The sequence below is a fragment of the Bombyx mandarina genome, chromosome 26, assembly GCF_030267445.1.
Source record: "Bombyx mandarina strain Sakado chromosome 26, ASM3026744v2".
Taxonomy (NCBI): Eukaryota; Metazoa; Arthropoda; class Insecta; order Lepidoptera; family Bombycidae; genus Bombyx; species Bombyx mandarina.
Window position 1 is genome coordinate 1,499,546 of NC_143232.1, and position 12,799 is coordinate 1,512,344.

At 38.7% G+C, this 12,799-nt stretch overlaps 2 protein-coding genes across 2 annotated transcripts; both read right to left on the bottom strand.

Moving 5' to 3' along the window:
• Positions 1-446: 446 nt before the first annotated feature.
• On the bottom strand, positions 447-6,683 carry LOC149499755 (E3 ubiquitin-protein ligase DCST1-like). Its single transcript, XM_089738832.1, has 5 exons — positions 6,545-6,683; positions 5,057-5,156; positions 3,795-3,899; positions 1,829-1,951; positions 447-617 (listed from the first exon to the last, which is right to left on the bottom strand). The coding sequence occupies exons 1-5, from the start codon at positions 6,615-6,617 to the stop codon at positions 509-511; spliced, it is 510 nt and encodes a 169-aa protein (XP_089594958.1). The 5' UTR covers positions 6,618-6,683; the 3' UTR covers positions 447-508.
• Positions 6,684-7,121: 438 nt separating this feature from the next.
• LOC114253105 (DC-STAMP domain-containing protein 2-like) lies at positions 7,122-12,396 on the bottom strand. The gene is made up of 5 exons (XM_089738744.1): positions 12,285-12,396; positions 10,800-11,621; positions 9,325-9,478; positions 8,451-8,619; positions 7,122-7,315 (listed from the first exon to the last, which is right to left on the bottom strand). The coding sequence occupies exons 2-5, from the start codon at positions 11,009-11,011 to the stop codon at positions 7,122-7,124; spliced, it is 729 nt and encodes a 242-aa protein (XP_089594870.1). The 5' UTR covers positions 11,012-11,621; positions 12,285-12,396.
• Between the last annotated feature and the right edge of the window lie 403 nt (positions 12,397-12,799).

Consider the following 12,799-nt stretch of genomic DNA (forward strand, 5'->3'; position numbering starts at 1 on the left):
CAGCGATAAATTGTGGTTTTGGATGGGACTTCATCACCAAATGCAGAAATCATCCGGTCAACACACTGTTTTTGTGTTAAACCACTTCGAAAGTCATAATAAATCATTGCTCTTGAATTTTCTCGAGTCAATTCCATTTTCTCAACGACTAAACAAGTTTGACAAAACCTCGTGACAAGACCGAGAATCTTTTTTTAAATAAATAAATGGTATTCGATTTTTAAAACCAAGGAGTTTTCAATTAAAAATATTTTAATATGACAGGAACAGTGGAAATATTCCATTCCCGATACTTTTAGTGCAGCCTAGTATCAAGCATCGTGACCGCGAGTAGTCATAAAAATAAATATAAACTAATAATAGCGTGTATTTAATTGCAAATGAAGCCGTATTTATATGAATAATATTAATATCACATTTATATATCAACATTATCAATTCACTTAATACTCAACTGTTTAATTAATTAAAATTAATTAAATTTACTCTCAAAAAATTAGTAAGAATATTAATTATCAACTTCTTTTCTTTCTTCTTCATTTTGTTTCTCCTTTCTACAATCATTAAATACAAAATCGTCTTCTGAATCATTAGTGATGTAGTTCTCGTCGGAACCTCTGAAAATATCCAATCACAATTATTTTATTACTAGCTTTTACCCGCGACTTCGTCCGCGTGGAATTGTTACTTTGGCATCTTTTAAAGGGGAACAATTCTCTCATACATTATTTTAGCGAAACTAACCGTTTCCGCAGCGCACGCAGTGGAAGCTCTCAAAAGGTATTTTTTTTATTGCCCTTGTAGGCATCGACGCGTTTGAGATGTGGTGCTGGAGGAAAATGCTCGGGATTCGTTGGACAGAACACAGAACCAACGAATCCATTCTTACCAAGCTCAAGATTCCAATGCGCCTCAGCACTACATGCGCACGGAGGAGTTTCGAGTTCTTTGGACATATCGCCAGAAAGAGAGGTGAGAATCTGGAAAAGCTGCTGGTAACAGGCAAGGTATGCGGGAGAAGGCACAGAGGCAGAAATCCAATGCGCTGGTCGGACCAAATACGCTCCACTCTCAATACCTCAGTTCACGTTGCTATCCACACAGCCGAGGACAGGCAGGAATGACGCAAGATGATGCAGGAGAAAGTTATTAGAGGAGGCCACGACCCTCAGCACTGAGGATTATCTACGCAAGGAGGAGGAGTAGGCAGACGAGCATACGGCCCACCTGATGGTGAGTGGTTACCGTTGCCTATGGACTTCAGCAATGCCAGGGGCAAAGCCAAGCCGCTGCCTACCACATTATTTATTGGTGCTCCGCTTGCATTGGTATTAGCGTGATATTATATAGCCTATATGATGTTATATAGTAGTCTTCCTCGATAAATGATCTATCTAACACAAATCGGACCAGTAGTTCCTGAGATTAGCGCGTTCAAACAAACAAACTCTTCAGCTTTATAATATTATGGTAGACTATTGTTTATTCATAATTTAAGACCGTAATATTTTTTCCGTATCGTCATACGACGCAATCCACATTCGAAAGTGTCACCACAAAGCCCATCTGGTGTTAAGTAGTTACTGGAGCCCATAGACATCTACGACGTAAACACGCCACCCACCTTGAGATATAAGTTCTCAGGTCTCAAGTATAATTACAACGGCTGCCCCGCCCTTCAAACCGAAACGCATTACTGCTTCACGGCAGAAATAGGCAGGGTGGTGTTACCGCCCGGACTCACATGAGGTCCTATCACCAGTGATTAGCTATGTTTACGGCTTTAAAAGCATATTTTTGCAGTAAATATCTCCGGTAGTAAGCTTACTTCTCCATGCTCACGTCGCTAAGATCGCCATAGTCTTCCGGCAGTAGACACGCAGTGCATAGACAGCCGATATCCACATAGCAGCTCTGACAATATGTTCCGGGGCATTTGTTCGTAGTACACCTATAAATATGACATGGGATATCCTTCGTTTTTTTTTAAAGTGGAAACTTCTTTAGGTTTTGAGCACTTTTTGCTAGGGGATAATCTTCATCAATCAGGGGATGGGTTCATGTTACCGAGGTGCTTCTTCTTCTTCTTCTCCATCGCTCCCTCATTGCTGAGGATCGTGACTCCGTTTTAGCTTGTCTACTGTCAGCCTCCATCGGTTCCGGTCAGTTGCCTGGTGTAGTTGCGAGGTGCTACTGTTAATTTTATATCTGTATTTACTAGTGGTCCCGCGGTAGTCGAAATTCGATTATAATGAATTGAAATTATTTAAATATATTTAACATTATTATACTTCTATAAACACAGATTACGGCAAGACTACATTAAAGACAAATAATATTGATGTATTCTTCTACGATTTTATTGTAAAAAAGCGTAGGGTGTTTTCAGGATATCATCATAATAATCCTTCTACTCATATCTGTTCATAAAATATTTATAACTACTGATACCATGCACCCCACGCTTTTTTTACAATAAAATCATTTTTTCTTACATTATTTTTAATTCAAATTTATTAAAATATATTTTCTATTTTTAGTTGGTATTTCTATAAAAGCGTATTTTGTTAGTTTTTTTAAACTATTATGTTTTTTATGCATAATTAAAAAAAAAATTAGCATTCTGCACTCTTTCTCTATATACTCTATAAGTGTTGTAATTTTCATACTCCTCCGTCCGCGCAATTTAAATGTAAAGGGGTACAAAGTTTTTGCTTTCCATATCAATTTAAAGATTAGTAGCTACTGCTATGTTACCACACTGGTGCATACGCAGCGCCTGATGACAGATTTTTTTATTGCCTACACGGATAAACGATCTCACAACCCACATCGTGCATAATAGTTACCGGACCCTTAGACGTCAATGAGACGGCGGTAACATTGTTGAGGTTTACAGGCTCTAAGCCTTTGATACTTGAGGTACAAGTCTCAGTTCTATAGGACAATAACCCTGTCCTTCAAATCAGAACGCATTATTGAATTGCGGCGGAAATAAGCACCCGAGCGGGCTCACAGAACGACCAACATTTTTTTTCCTACCTAAGCCGAGAACCTTGAGAGGCTATTTCAGCGTAACCTTAACTAGTAGGTGAGCTCACGGGGCTCAAACCTGACGATGTTGCTAACACGAACCCTAGCAGTGCTTCGCAGAATCTAGCACCGGATCGGAAACGCGACCCACAGAGAAGATCCGGCGAGAAACTCAGTGGGCTCTGTCTGAGGGTTAATTTACGTGGGTTAAGAACGATGACCACCTACCACTGGTTAATCCGCGAATTATAAATTTTTGTCGGTTCGATTTTTATTAAGTCATTCATTTATGAACATGAGTTAATGGCGTCGGTCGATACGAATGAACCCGGCGTCTGGCCCAATAATTTCGAATGTAGATTTTGTCTGTCATTGGGTCCGGAATAACCGATTCCGTTTGTGATTTTCGTTGTCTTTTCTGTTAGGCTGTGTGTATTAATTATTTTCTAGTAATTCTCATCCAGTGTTTCTTTCACATGCAAAATATATATAAACCACGACAGAAAGTGTTGTGGACCTCTTTGCTATTTTGATAGCTGATGTAGTTTTTTTATTCTTGGCTTTTTGACATGGTCTGTTCTATTACCTATTTCTTTCTGATTGCTTGATTTTCTTTTTTTTTATTAAAAAAAATCATTTTTCGAATTGTATCATCGTTATATCATTTGCAGACATTAATTTGGTTTGTTCATTTCAGAAAGTTTTGAAATAGCTGATCCACCAGCATAAAGACTAAAATTGATTGACACAGTGTTTCGTACCTTATCAGTTCTCTGCGTGAAGTTCTAGAATATTCTCGCACGCCACAGAGCAAGCAACGTTTGTCGTCCGAACCTAATCCGAGTATGCGAAGGAGAAAATGAAATCTGCAAACGGGTGATTTCATACGTTGACTTGACTATTAGCTGTGGTTTTTTTATAGCCTGTTGGTGGTAGGACCACTTGTGGGTCCGCACGGGTAGGTACCACCGCCCCGCCTATTTCTGCCGTGAAGCAGTAATGCGTTTTGGTTTGAAGGGTCGGGTAGCCGTTGTAACTACACTGAGACCTTAGAACTTATATCTCAAGGTCGGTGGCGCATTTACGTTGTAAATGTCTATGGGCTTCAGTAACCACTTAACACCAGGTGGGCTGTCAGCTTGTCCACCCATCTAAGCAATAAAAAAAGCCCGTGAAGGCTATGTACCACTTGATGGTGAGGGGTTACCGTCGCTTATTAACGCCAAATTTAACAGATGATCTATCAACATCATAGTTAGGTACTCTTGGCAGGGCAGTCGTGGTAATGTGGAGTCCTTGTTTATTATAGCCTTGACAGGTGTTCTCCATAATTCGGGAACTGAGGTTTGGCGCATACATTCGTTAAAATATCTATAGACGCTCCAAAACACGTGTCTAAAGAGTTTTGGTTATTATTATTTATTTTTTAATCCTACCTAAGCTGATAGCCTTGAGAGGCTATTTCAGCGTAATCTTAACTAGTAGGTGAGCTCACGGGGCTCAAGCCTGACGACGTTGCTAACACGAACCATAGCGAGAGCCGTGCTTCGCAGAATCTACCACCGGATCGGAAATGTGACTCACTGAGAAGATCCGGCGAGAAACTCAGTGGGATGTGTCTGTGGGTTAATTTACTCGTCGAGCCCTTCGTCGCAAGCGACGGGTTCGACGAGGACGATGACCGATGCTTGAGGTACCGAAAAGCACCGTTAGTGAATAGGGAGGATCCGAAATGACATGTTTTGGGCGGTTAGTTATTTCTCTTAATGCGTTTCGGTTTGAAGGGTGGGGCAGCCGTTGTAACTATACTGAGACCTTAGAACTTATATCTCTAGGTGAGTGGCGCATTTACGTTGTAGATGTCTATGGGCTCCAGTAACCACTTAACACCAGGTGGGCTGTGAGCTCGCCCACCCATCGAAGCAATAAAAAATAAAATAAATATACATTATAAAATTGAAGTATGAAACAACAAATTCACTCCCAGATTCCTAAAATTAATTTAGATTATCATTATACTAACGGCACACGTTTCTGAAGCCATTCACGGAACGTCAGTTCATTCTGCTTGTTATATTTATGTTCCTTATGTAATTTCCGTCTTGCAAACTTTATGAAAGTGCCTTAAAAGCACAATAAGATTTATTTCAGTAATAGTTTATTCAGGAAAACGTATAAAAAAATATCTTTTCTTCTGTTGAGATTGTACAGAATACAAAATATTTCAATGTTTTCAATGTAATTTATAAATAAACTCTAAGTAAGTAAATTGAAATTGTATTCTAGATGAACAACTATAGTTACTTTTATGGGTATATGTACTATTCTTAACCCACAAATAGTTTAGCAGGAATGTTTTCGCCACATTTTGAATGCGTAAAAGATACCTCTTTTACGCATTCAAATCAAATCAAATCAAATCGAAAAATGTTTATTCAACCTAAATTAAAGTACATACTTGTTGAACGTCAAAAGAACTACCGCCAATTCACAAAAACTAGCCTCCGTCCTGAGAAGAACTGGCAAGAAACTCAGCAGGTATGTCTTTTTTTTTAAATATTAGATATTTTTAAATATTCATTTTTACAAGGAGTATTATAACGTAACGATTATTGCAATATTGAAATGCCGAGCAACTCATTCCCACTTTGTGCAATCTTCTATCATTGGATATCATTCCAAAGCTGAAGCCTTGGAAAGCATAGCATCTACAATCAGAATGTCCCTAAACATCTTTATCCATGTAGAACATTAATATTCAAATATTTTCGGCGACCGAAGTTACGCTGAAGTTGATACTAAACGTAGTTCAGGATTCTGTAATATTGGTACCCATGTTTTTAATTTAGATAATATGTTTGGGATTGGGAAAAGGATAAGTTTGAGGACTCACTCCGTAGCACGTCGATGCACTATTCTATTTTCTCACCAGCGAGAGTTATATGTGCTGATTGATGAACAAATTACAATTTTATTGTTTTTGCACCTGCGGCACCATGTTGTAGTTTTTTTTTCACTCTCTTCGCGCCATTTTCACACGCGTAGTTTTTCTTGTAGCGTCAACAGATGGCGTGGATAGGGGATTGAGCAAAGGCGGATTATCCGTAAGGCAAAAACTAGGCACGTGCCTAGGGGCGCGTAGTTACAAAGGGTGCGCGAGCTCAGATATTTTTAATAAATAAAGAAAATAACATATCGACGCTTTAAGAACTAAATGCTGATCTTTAATCTAAATCTTCTGCCGTACCCTCTTGATTTCTTCACATTTATAACGTCATTTTTCATTAGCGCATTAGAGTAAGTACAAGGGCCTTGGTCTACTAAAGTCTAGGGTTTGATGATACAACGTCATCGTAGCAAAAACAACTAGTTAAAATTAATAGTATCATGATGGCCATTTATGGCCGGTCCAGGGGCGCCGATACAGTGATTGTCTAGGGCGCTCTGGACCTTTAATCCGACACTGACATTGAGGAAGGAATAAGGAAAAGGAAGTCCCAACAACCCATACCTCGAGTTCTCAGCAAGTGATTGTAAAGCCACATCGCCCTAGCCTCAGCCCTTTCTGGTCGGTAATGAGCCATTATCACGTGCCGCAACCGAAGACCATACGGCTCAAACAGCGCGAAAAACCAAAGCAACAATATTAAGAAACCTAAGACAAAAAAGCGGGTAAGTACAAACAAGTGAAAATTCATGACGCTTTTACCAAAAACTTGTAGGTACCTTAACAGTTAGCTATAAAAAAAAACATACGTTGTAAGAAGCCTATTTCAGATTAGATAAACGAGAAAACGGTATCAGCTGGTTTACTGGTGGTAGGACCTCTTGTGAGTCCGCACGAGTAGGGAGTAGGTACCACCACCCTGTCTATTTCTGCCGTGAAGCAGTAATGTGTTTCGGCTTGAAGGGTAGGGCAGCCGTTGTAACTATACTTGAGACATTAGAACTTATATCTCAAGCTGGGTGGCGCATTTACGTTGTAGATGTCTATGGGCTCCAGTAACCACTTAACACCAGGTGGGCTGTAAGCTCGTCCACCCATCTAAGCAATAAAAAAAAAGATCATTATCATCTGTAAAACTGTGCTAAAGAGATTTGAAAAAAAAATTACAAATCTGCATATATCGTCGGAAGTCCGGTGGATGTGGACTTGGCAAGCACGATGAAGGCACGGAAACTGGAGGATGCAATGGAATACATAATGCATCCAATATAGACTTGAGGAATCTGGCTACGAATCCTGATCCAAAGACTTTTATTCCCAGATCTGGTATACTTTCTGAAAAAGGAAAAAATACAGTCCGTGCATTGCTGTATCTATTTTTTGCCACTCAGTCGACGTCTTTTCACTGAGTTGTTGATATGTAATGTTTGTTTTATTTAGGGATTTTATGACCTGGTAACTAAGACCTTTAGGTCATGTCTTATTTTAATTTATATTCTTATTTCTTATGAAAAATAATAATATGGAGTGAAATGAAATGAAGATGATTAATTTGAGACATTAATCAACTGGGATGAAATTAAGTTAAATGAAATGAGATGATATGGGATGAAATATAATCTCAGTAAAATGGTGGTTATTTACTGAAATTTTTTCAGTGGACTTTTTGGAGGATCCCGAGAAGTTACGTACAGCTGCTTTGTTTCGTTTTCCCACATTTGTGCACTTTCACAGATATTAAGCAGTTAATAATAATAATAATAATAATAAAGCCTTTTTATTTCCAGTAAATTTACTTAACTTAAATCTATGTTTGATTTTAGTATAATTTTTAATACAGTTTTCATCGCTTATAATATAATTAGTATGTTTACCTAATATTATATAATTATGTTTATTTAATAATATGTAGTTTTTAATCTACCGGAACCCCAGATTGAGTGAAGGCCTCCTCCAGTGATGCCCATTTGATTCTGTCTTCAGCTACTTTTTTCCAGTTTGGACCAGCTATTGCTTTAATGTCGTCTTCCCATCTTGTTATAGGTCTACCTCTTGTTCTTTTGCCTAGGGGACCGTTCCAGAATGTAACTTTTTTGGTCCATCTATGATCAGTTAGTCGTGCAACATGTTCCGCCCATTTCAATTTTTGAGCGTAACTCAGAACGTCTGTTGCCTTAGTTATTATTCTTATTTTAGCGTGTCGTATTTTGTCCAGTTTCCTTATCTTTAGCATGCTTCGTTCGAGTCCTCTCTGACAGACGCTTATCTTTTGTCTTGTTTCAGCAGTGAATTTCCACGTTTGACAACCGTATGTCAAACATGGCAAAAGGCTCGAAACAGTTAATAAATCACCGTTATTACACATTAAGGCCTGAAGAAACACTAAATAGACAAAATAAAACAAATCAGACAACTTCATTCCTCGCGTTCCCGCCAAAAAGTCCGTAATGTTTGATATCTAATACCTAACCTTCGACTGGCGTCTGACGACTCTCATGGTAACGTATTAACGTTAACACCCAATATAAACTGTAATCCGCTGTTATATGAATCATTAGCTTGAATGTTGTTATTATCATGAAAATAACTGAACGATTCCAATTTACTTTTTCTGATTGCATCAATCGTAGCGAAGTCGTCTGCAAAAATCAGAATATCGTCAAAGTAAACAATATTTTTGCTCCATATCCAGCATGTAGGAGTTACCACTAAACAGTTCAAAGGTATAAAATGAATTTAGCAAGGTATTAAGTTATTAGCCGAGCATAGCATCACGATTTTCTGTAAAAGAGTCTTAAAATATTTTGTCATTGTAGGCTGTTGCCTTCTTTGTTTGTGTGACAAGATAGTTAAAAGGGTTTAATTGCCAAAAAAAGAAAAAATGTTAACGTTCTTTGCAGAAAAAAATCTAGGTTCGCCATTAAGTGACACTTTCAAACGATATGGAATATGATGAAATGTCGACAGCAGGTTTATGTCGAAAAATCTAATAAAATAATACATTGATGAAGGATGAATCTTTTCTTTTGTATGTTGAATGTTTAGTCGGTAGTAAAACCATAATATGAACCGAACACACAAGGAGCTTAAATGAGAAACAAGAATTTTTTACACTTATAACGAAAAGAACGTGTAGCCACGAAAATGCTTCTTGCACGCGACTTTACAAAAAAAAAATTGTAAGTAAACTAATCTACAGGAAAAAACAAAAATAAGCTGCACGAACTCTAGCACCATTTTTAAGCCGTTCTTCGTAAAAATCCCTAAGTTTTGAAACACATCAGCGAGTAACTGCTGTGTTTTGTTTAATATAAACAGTGTATCTTAGGTAGGTTGGATCTTACGGCGATATATTTATCTCTCTCACGCCTATGCAACGGTAGAACGTTTTTCCTTCCTTCCTGTCTTCTTTTTGAATCTATTTCAAGCAGTTCCTTTGTTATATACCTGTTGTCGAATCTAGATCTCGTCTCGTACATGTTCTGATAGTATTTTGCTCTAGAAATAGAAAAGTTTGGATTATGTACCTAGTCAGGTCATAAATTCTGTCTGTTTGATAGTACGATAAACGAATCTTTTGGTTATATTCAAAATTTTCAGTATGTTAAAAATTTGAATTGGCGCGTAACCGCAACGATGCAATAACTGCAACACGGTCTTCTTTAAGCGTCCACTCCATATTTAAAAATGAGTAAAATTCTAAAAGTATACATTTTTATTTTCATGAACAATTCGAAATTCGAATTCAATAAACTTTTTTGTGGCCAGCATTCTAAAAGAAAAGTTTTTACTGTGTGACAATACTTATGACCTGACTAGGTATAATGCTATAAAGCGGTGTGTTTTGGAAAAGTGAACGCGGTTTTAATGGAGAAGACGGTTGATGTATTCTTATCTAGTTGTATAGTAGTGTAACGGTTAATTTCCGGTCATCGTTCTCGTCGAACCCGTCGCTTGCGACGAAGGGCTCGACGAGTAAATTAACCCTCAAACACAGCCCACTGAGTTTCTCGCCGGATCTTCTCAGTGGGTCGCGTTTCCGCTCTGCGAAGTACGGCCCTTGCTAGGGTTCGTGTTAGCAACGTCATCAGGTTTGAGCCCCGTGAGCTTACCTACTAGTTAAGGCGACACTGATATAGCCTCAAGGCTATCAGCCTAGGTAGGAAAAAAAAAGGTTAATTATCCACTTATTCATGAGTATAAATGAGCATACAGCCTCAAATACTTTGGCATTAAACAATTATTGTGGTATTTTCTTTATTATTCATTGCTAGTAGCCTCGATGTGTTATGCTAGCTTCAATGAACGCGTAGATGAGCTCGTGGGGCTTAGTCTGGGAAACTTCGTTCACATCTGGCCTAACAAGAAATTGCGGATACTAATCTGATATTTCAGACATAAGGCAATGTTTTCGTTAACAATAAAGGTATCTTGCGAAACAATAAAAACCAAATCGACCAACCTGGCCTTAGCCTCTTCAAGCTACAAGCTTCAAGCTTTTTTATTGCTTAAGTGGGTGGACGAGCTCACGGCCCACCTGATACAAAGCGGTTACCCAAGTAAAGATATTTACAAGGTAAATGTCGCCACCTAGCTTGGAATAATAGTTCTAAGGTCTCAGTTTTTACAGTACAACGGCTGCCCCACACTTCAAACCGAAACGCATCACTATTTTACGGCAAAAATAGGCAAGGTGGTGGTACCTAACCGTGCGGACTCACAAAATGTCTTACCACCAGTCCCCGTACCACTCGTCCGTAGTAGAAGTAGCAGGCTATAAAAACTTAAATAGCTAGATAAAGTACTGCAAAATTCTAACCTGATGATAATTAACAATAAGAATAGGCTGGTCACAAACGAGCTCCAGGACAGCCAAGTCAATAAAGGATCAGCTTTGTTCCTCATCTCTGTAACGATGCCGGCAGCGACTTGACTCGCCGTCAGACTAGCGTTGTTCGCTACCGAATACACGTGACGGAGGTCCACATTCGTTTTGAGCATGACCCGAACGCGTTCCGAGAACTTTCTCATTCCTGAACAAAAAATCACGTCTACATCACGTCATTACGGATCCTCCCGATCAATTAACGGTGCTTTTAGGCACCACACGCACCGGTCACCGCCCTCGTCGAACCCGTCGCTCTCGACGAGCGAATCAACCCACAGACACAGCCCACTGAGTTTCTCACCGGCTCTTCTCAGTGGGTCGCGTTTCCGATCCGGTGGTAGATTCTGCGAAGCACTGCTCTTGCTAGGGCCAGTGTTAGCACCACTCCGGTTTGAGCCCCGTGAGTTCACCTACACGTTAGGGCGAAGCTGATATAGCCTCTCAAGGCTATCAGCATAGATAGGAAAAAAAGTCTACATTTACATGACGCATTCGAATATTTAATAAAAAATCATATAAATATATCGTAACTTCTCTTAATAGTAGCTAATACAGAATCATCAATGGAATCCTCAACGTCACATAAATTCTTAACATTCCTTAAATTCTCACAAATATTCGCATCAATGAATTTGTATTCGTTCGCATTCTTCTTCATTGCCTCAAGACATCGCCTGTGAGGCGTTCCAAGCTTTTCATTGCAATAATTCGCTTTTGATTCCAACCATGACACGGATGAGCGTAAGGAGTCGACTGGAATAATTGAAAATAAGATTAACGTTTTAACTATACTGAGATCTTAGAACTCATATCTCAAGGTGGATGGCGCATTTACGTTGTAGATGTCTATGGGCTCCAGTAACCACTTAACACCAGGTGGGCTGTAAGCTCGTCCACCCATCTAAGCAATAAAAAAAATATCACAATATGAGTGAGATACGATCTTAAATTGTCTATACTAATACTATAAAGAGGAAAGATTTGTTTGTTTGTTTGTATTGTATTGAATAGGCTCAGAAACGACTGAATCGATTTGAAAAATTCTTTCACTGTTTGGAAGCTCCATTATTCCCCAGTGACATAGGCTATAATCTTTTTTGAAAAAAATTAGGGATCCTTACTAAAACTCCAATAATGTAACCCAAAGTGTAAAAAAATCACCTAAAATATTTTTCACATCGCGTGCCCTGCGAAAGCTATTGATGATAGAATAAAATAATGTACTACGACTTTGTAGAACACATTATTATTTACAAAAAGTGTCGCGACAGCATATGTCTGACTATTATAGTTGTGCCGCAATAAATGTTCTTTTATTTAAAAAAAATAAAACAACGTCAAACATCGTTGAAATTTTTGTTAAAGACCCGAGCGGTGCCGGATTTGGCCGCTAGTATTGTATAAAGGCTGACCTACATTAAGAACTGGAACGCATGACTGCTTCACGGCAGAACTTGCCAGAATGATACTACCTATATTATTCGCGAGTTCAAAATACGTCACATCTATTATAGTATTGTACTCTTCGATTATAACATTACTTCATCAATCGACCTCATTAAATGCTGAACTATTATAATAAAAAAAACAACAGTATATAATTTAATACTATCCTTCGCTTTATCGAGCGTGTCCCTTGAGAACAAAGCACATGCCAATGCCTAGAACTTCTCCAATAAATTATGTAGTATAAAATTCCTTTGTGTTTTAATAAAACAAAAAAATGGGTTGCGTTACTTTTTTTATTGCCCTTCTAGGCGGGCGAGCACACGGGCCACCTGATGGTGAGTGGTTAGCGTCACCCATGGACTTCAGCAATGCCAGGGTGAGAGCCAAGCCACTGCCCACCAATAAGTGCTCATCGCAATGCTCGTTTGAAGAAGGAGTTTTTTTTGCCAGATGGGTCAACGAGCTCACAGCCCACCTGGTGT

Excerpts from the sequence above, each read along its gene's own strand:
- LOC114253105 (XM_089738744.1), bottom strand. The coding sequence starts at position 11,011 with ATGAGAAAGTTCTCGGAACGCGTTCGGGTCATGCTCAAAACGAATGTG. Across the intron at positions 8,620-9,324 it reads AGAGAGATAAATATATCGCC|ACGACTTCGCTACGATTGAT; the intron begins GTAAGATCCAAC and ends TGATTTTTGCAG. Across the intron at positions 7,316-8,450 it reads TCGTCAGACGCCAGTCGAAG|AAAGTATACCAGATCTGGGA; the intron begins GTTAGGTATTAG and ends TTCCTTTTTCAG.
- LOC149499755 (XM_089738832.1), bottom strand. The coding sequence starts at position 6,617 with ATGGCTCATTACCGACCAGAAAGGGCTGAGGCTAGGGCGATGTGGCTT. Across the intron at positions 3,900-5,056 it reads TGGCTTCAGAAACGTGTGCC|ATTTCATTTTCTCCTTCGCA; the intron begins GTTAGTATAATG and ends ACCCGTTTGCAG. Across the intron at positions 618-1,828 it reads AGCGACGTGAGCATGGAGAA|AGGTTCCGACGAGAACTACA; the intron begins GTAAGCTTACTA and ends GGATATTTTCAG.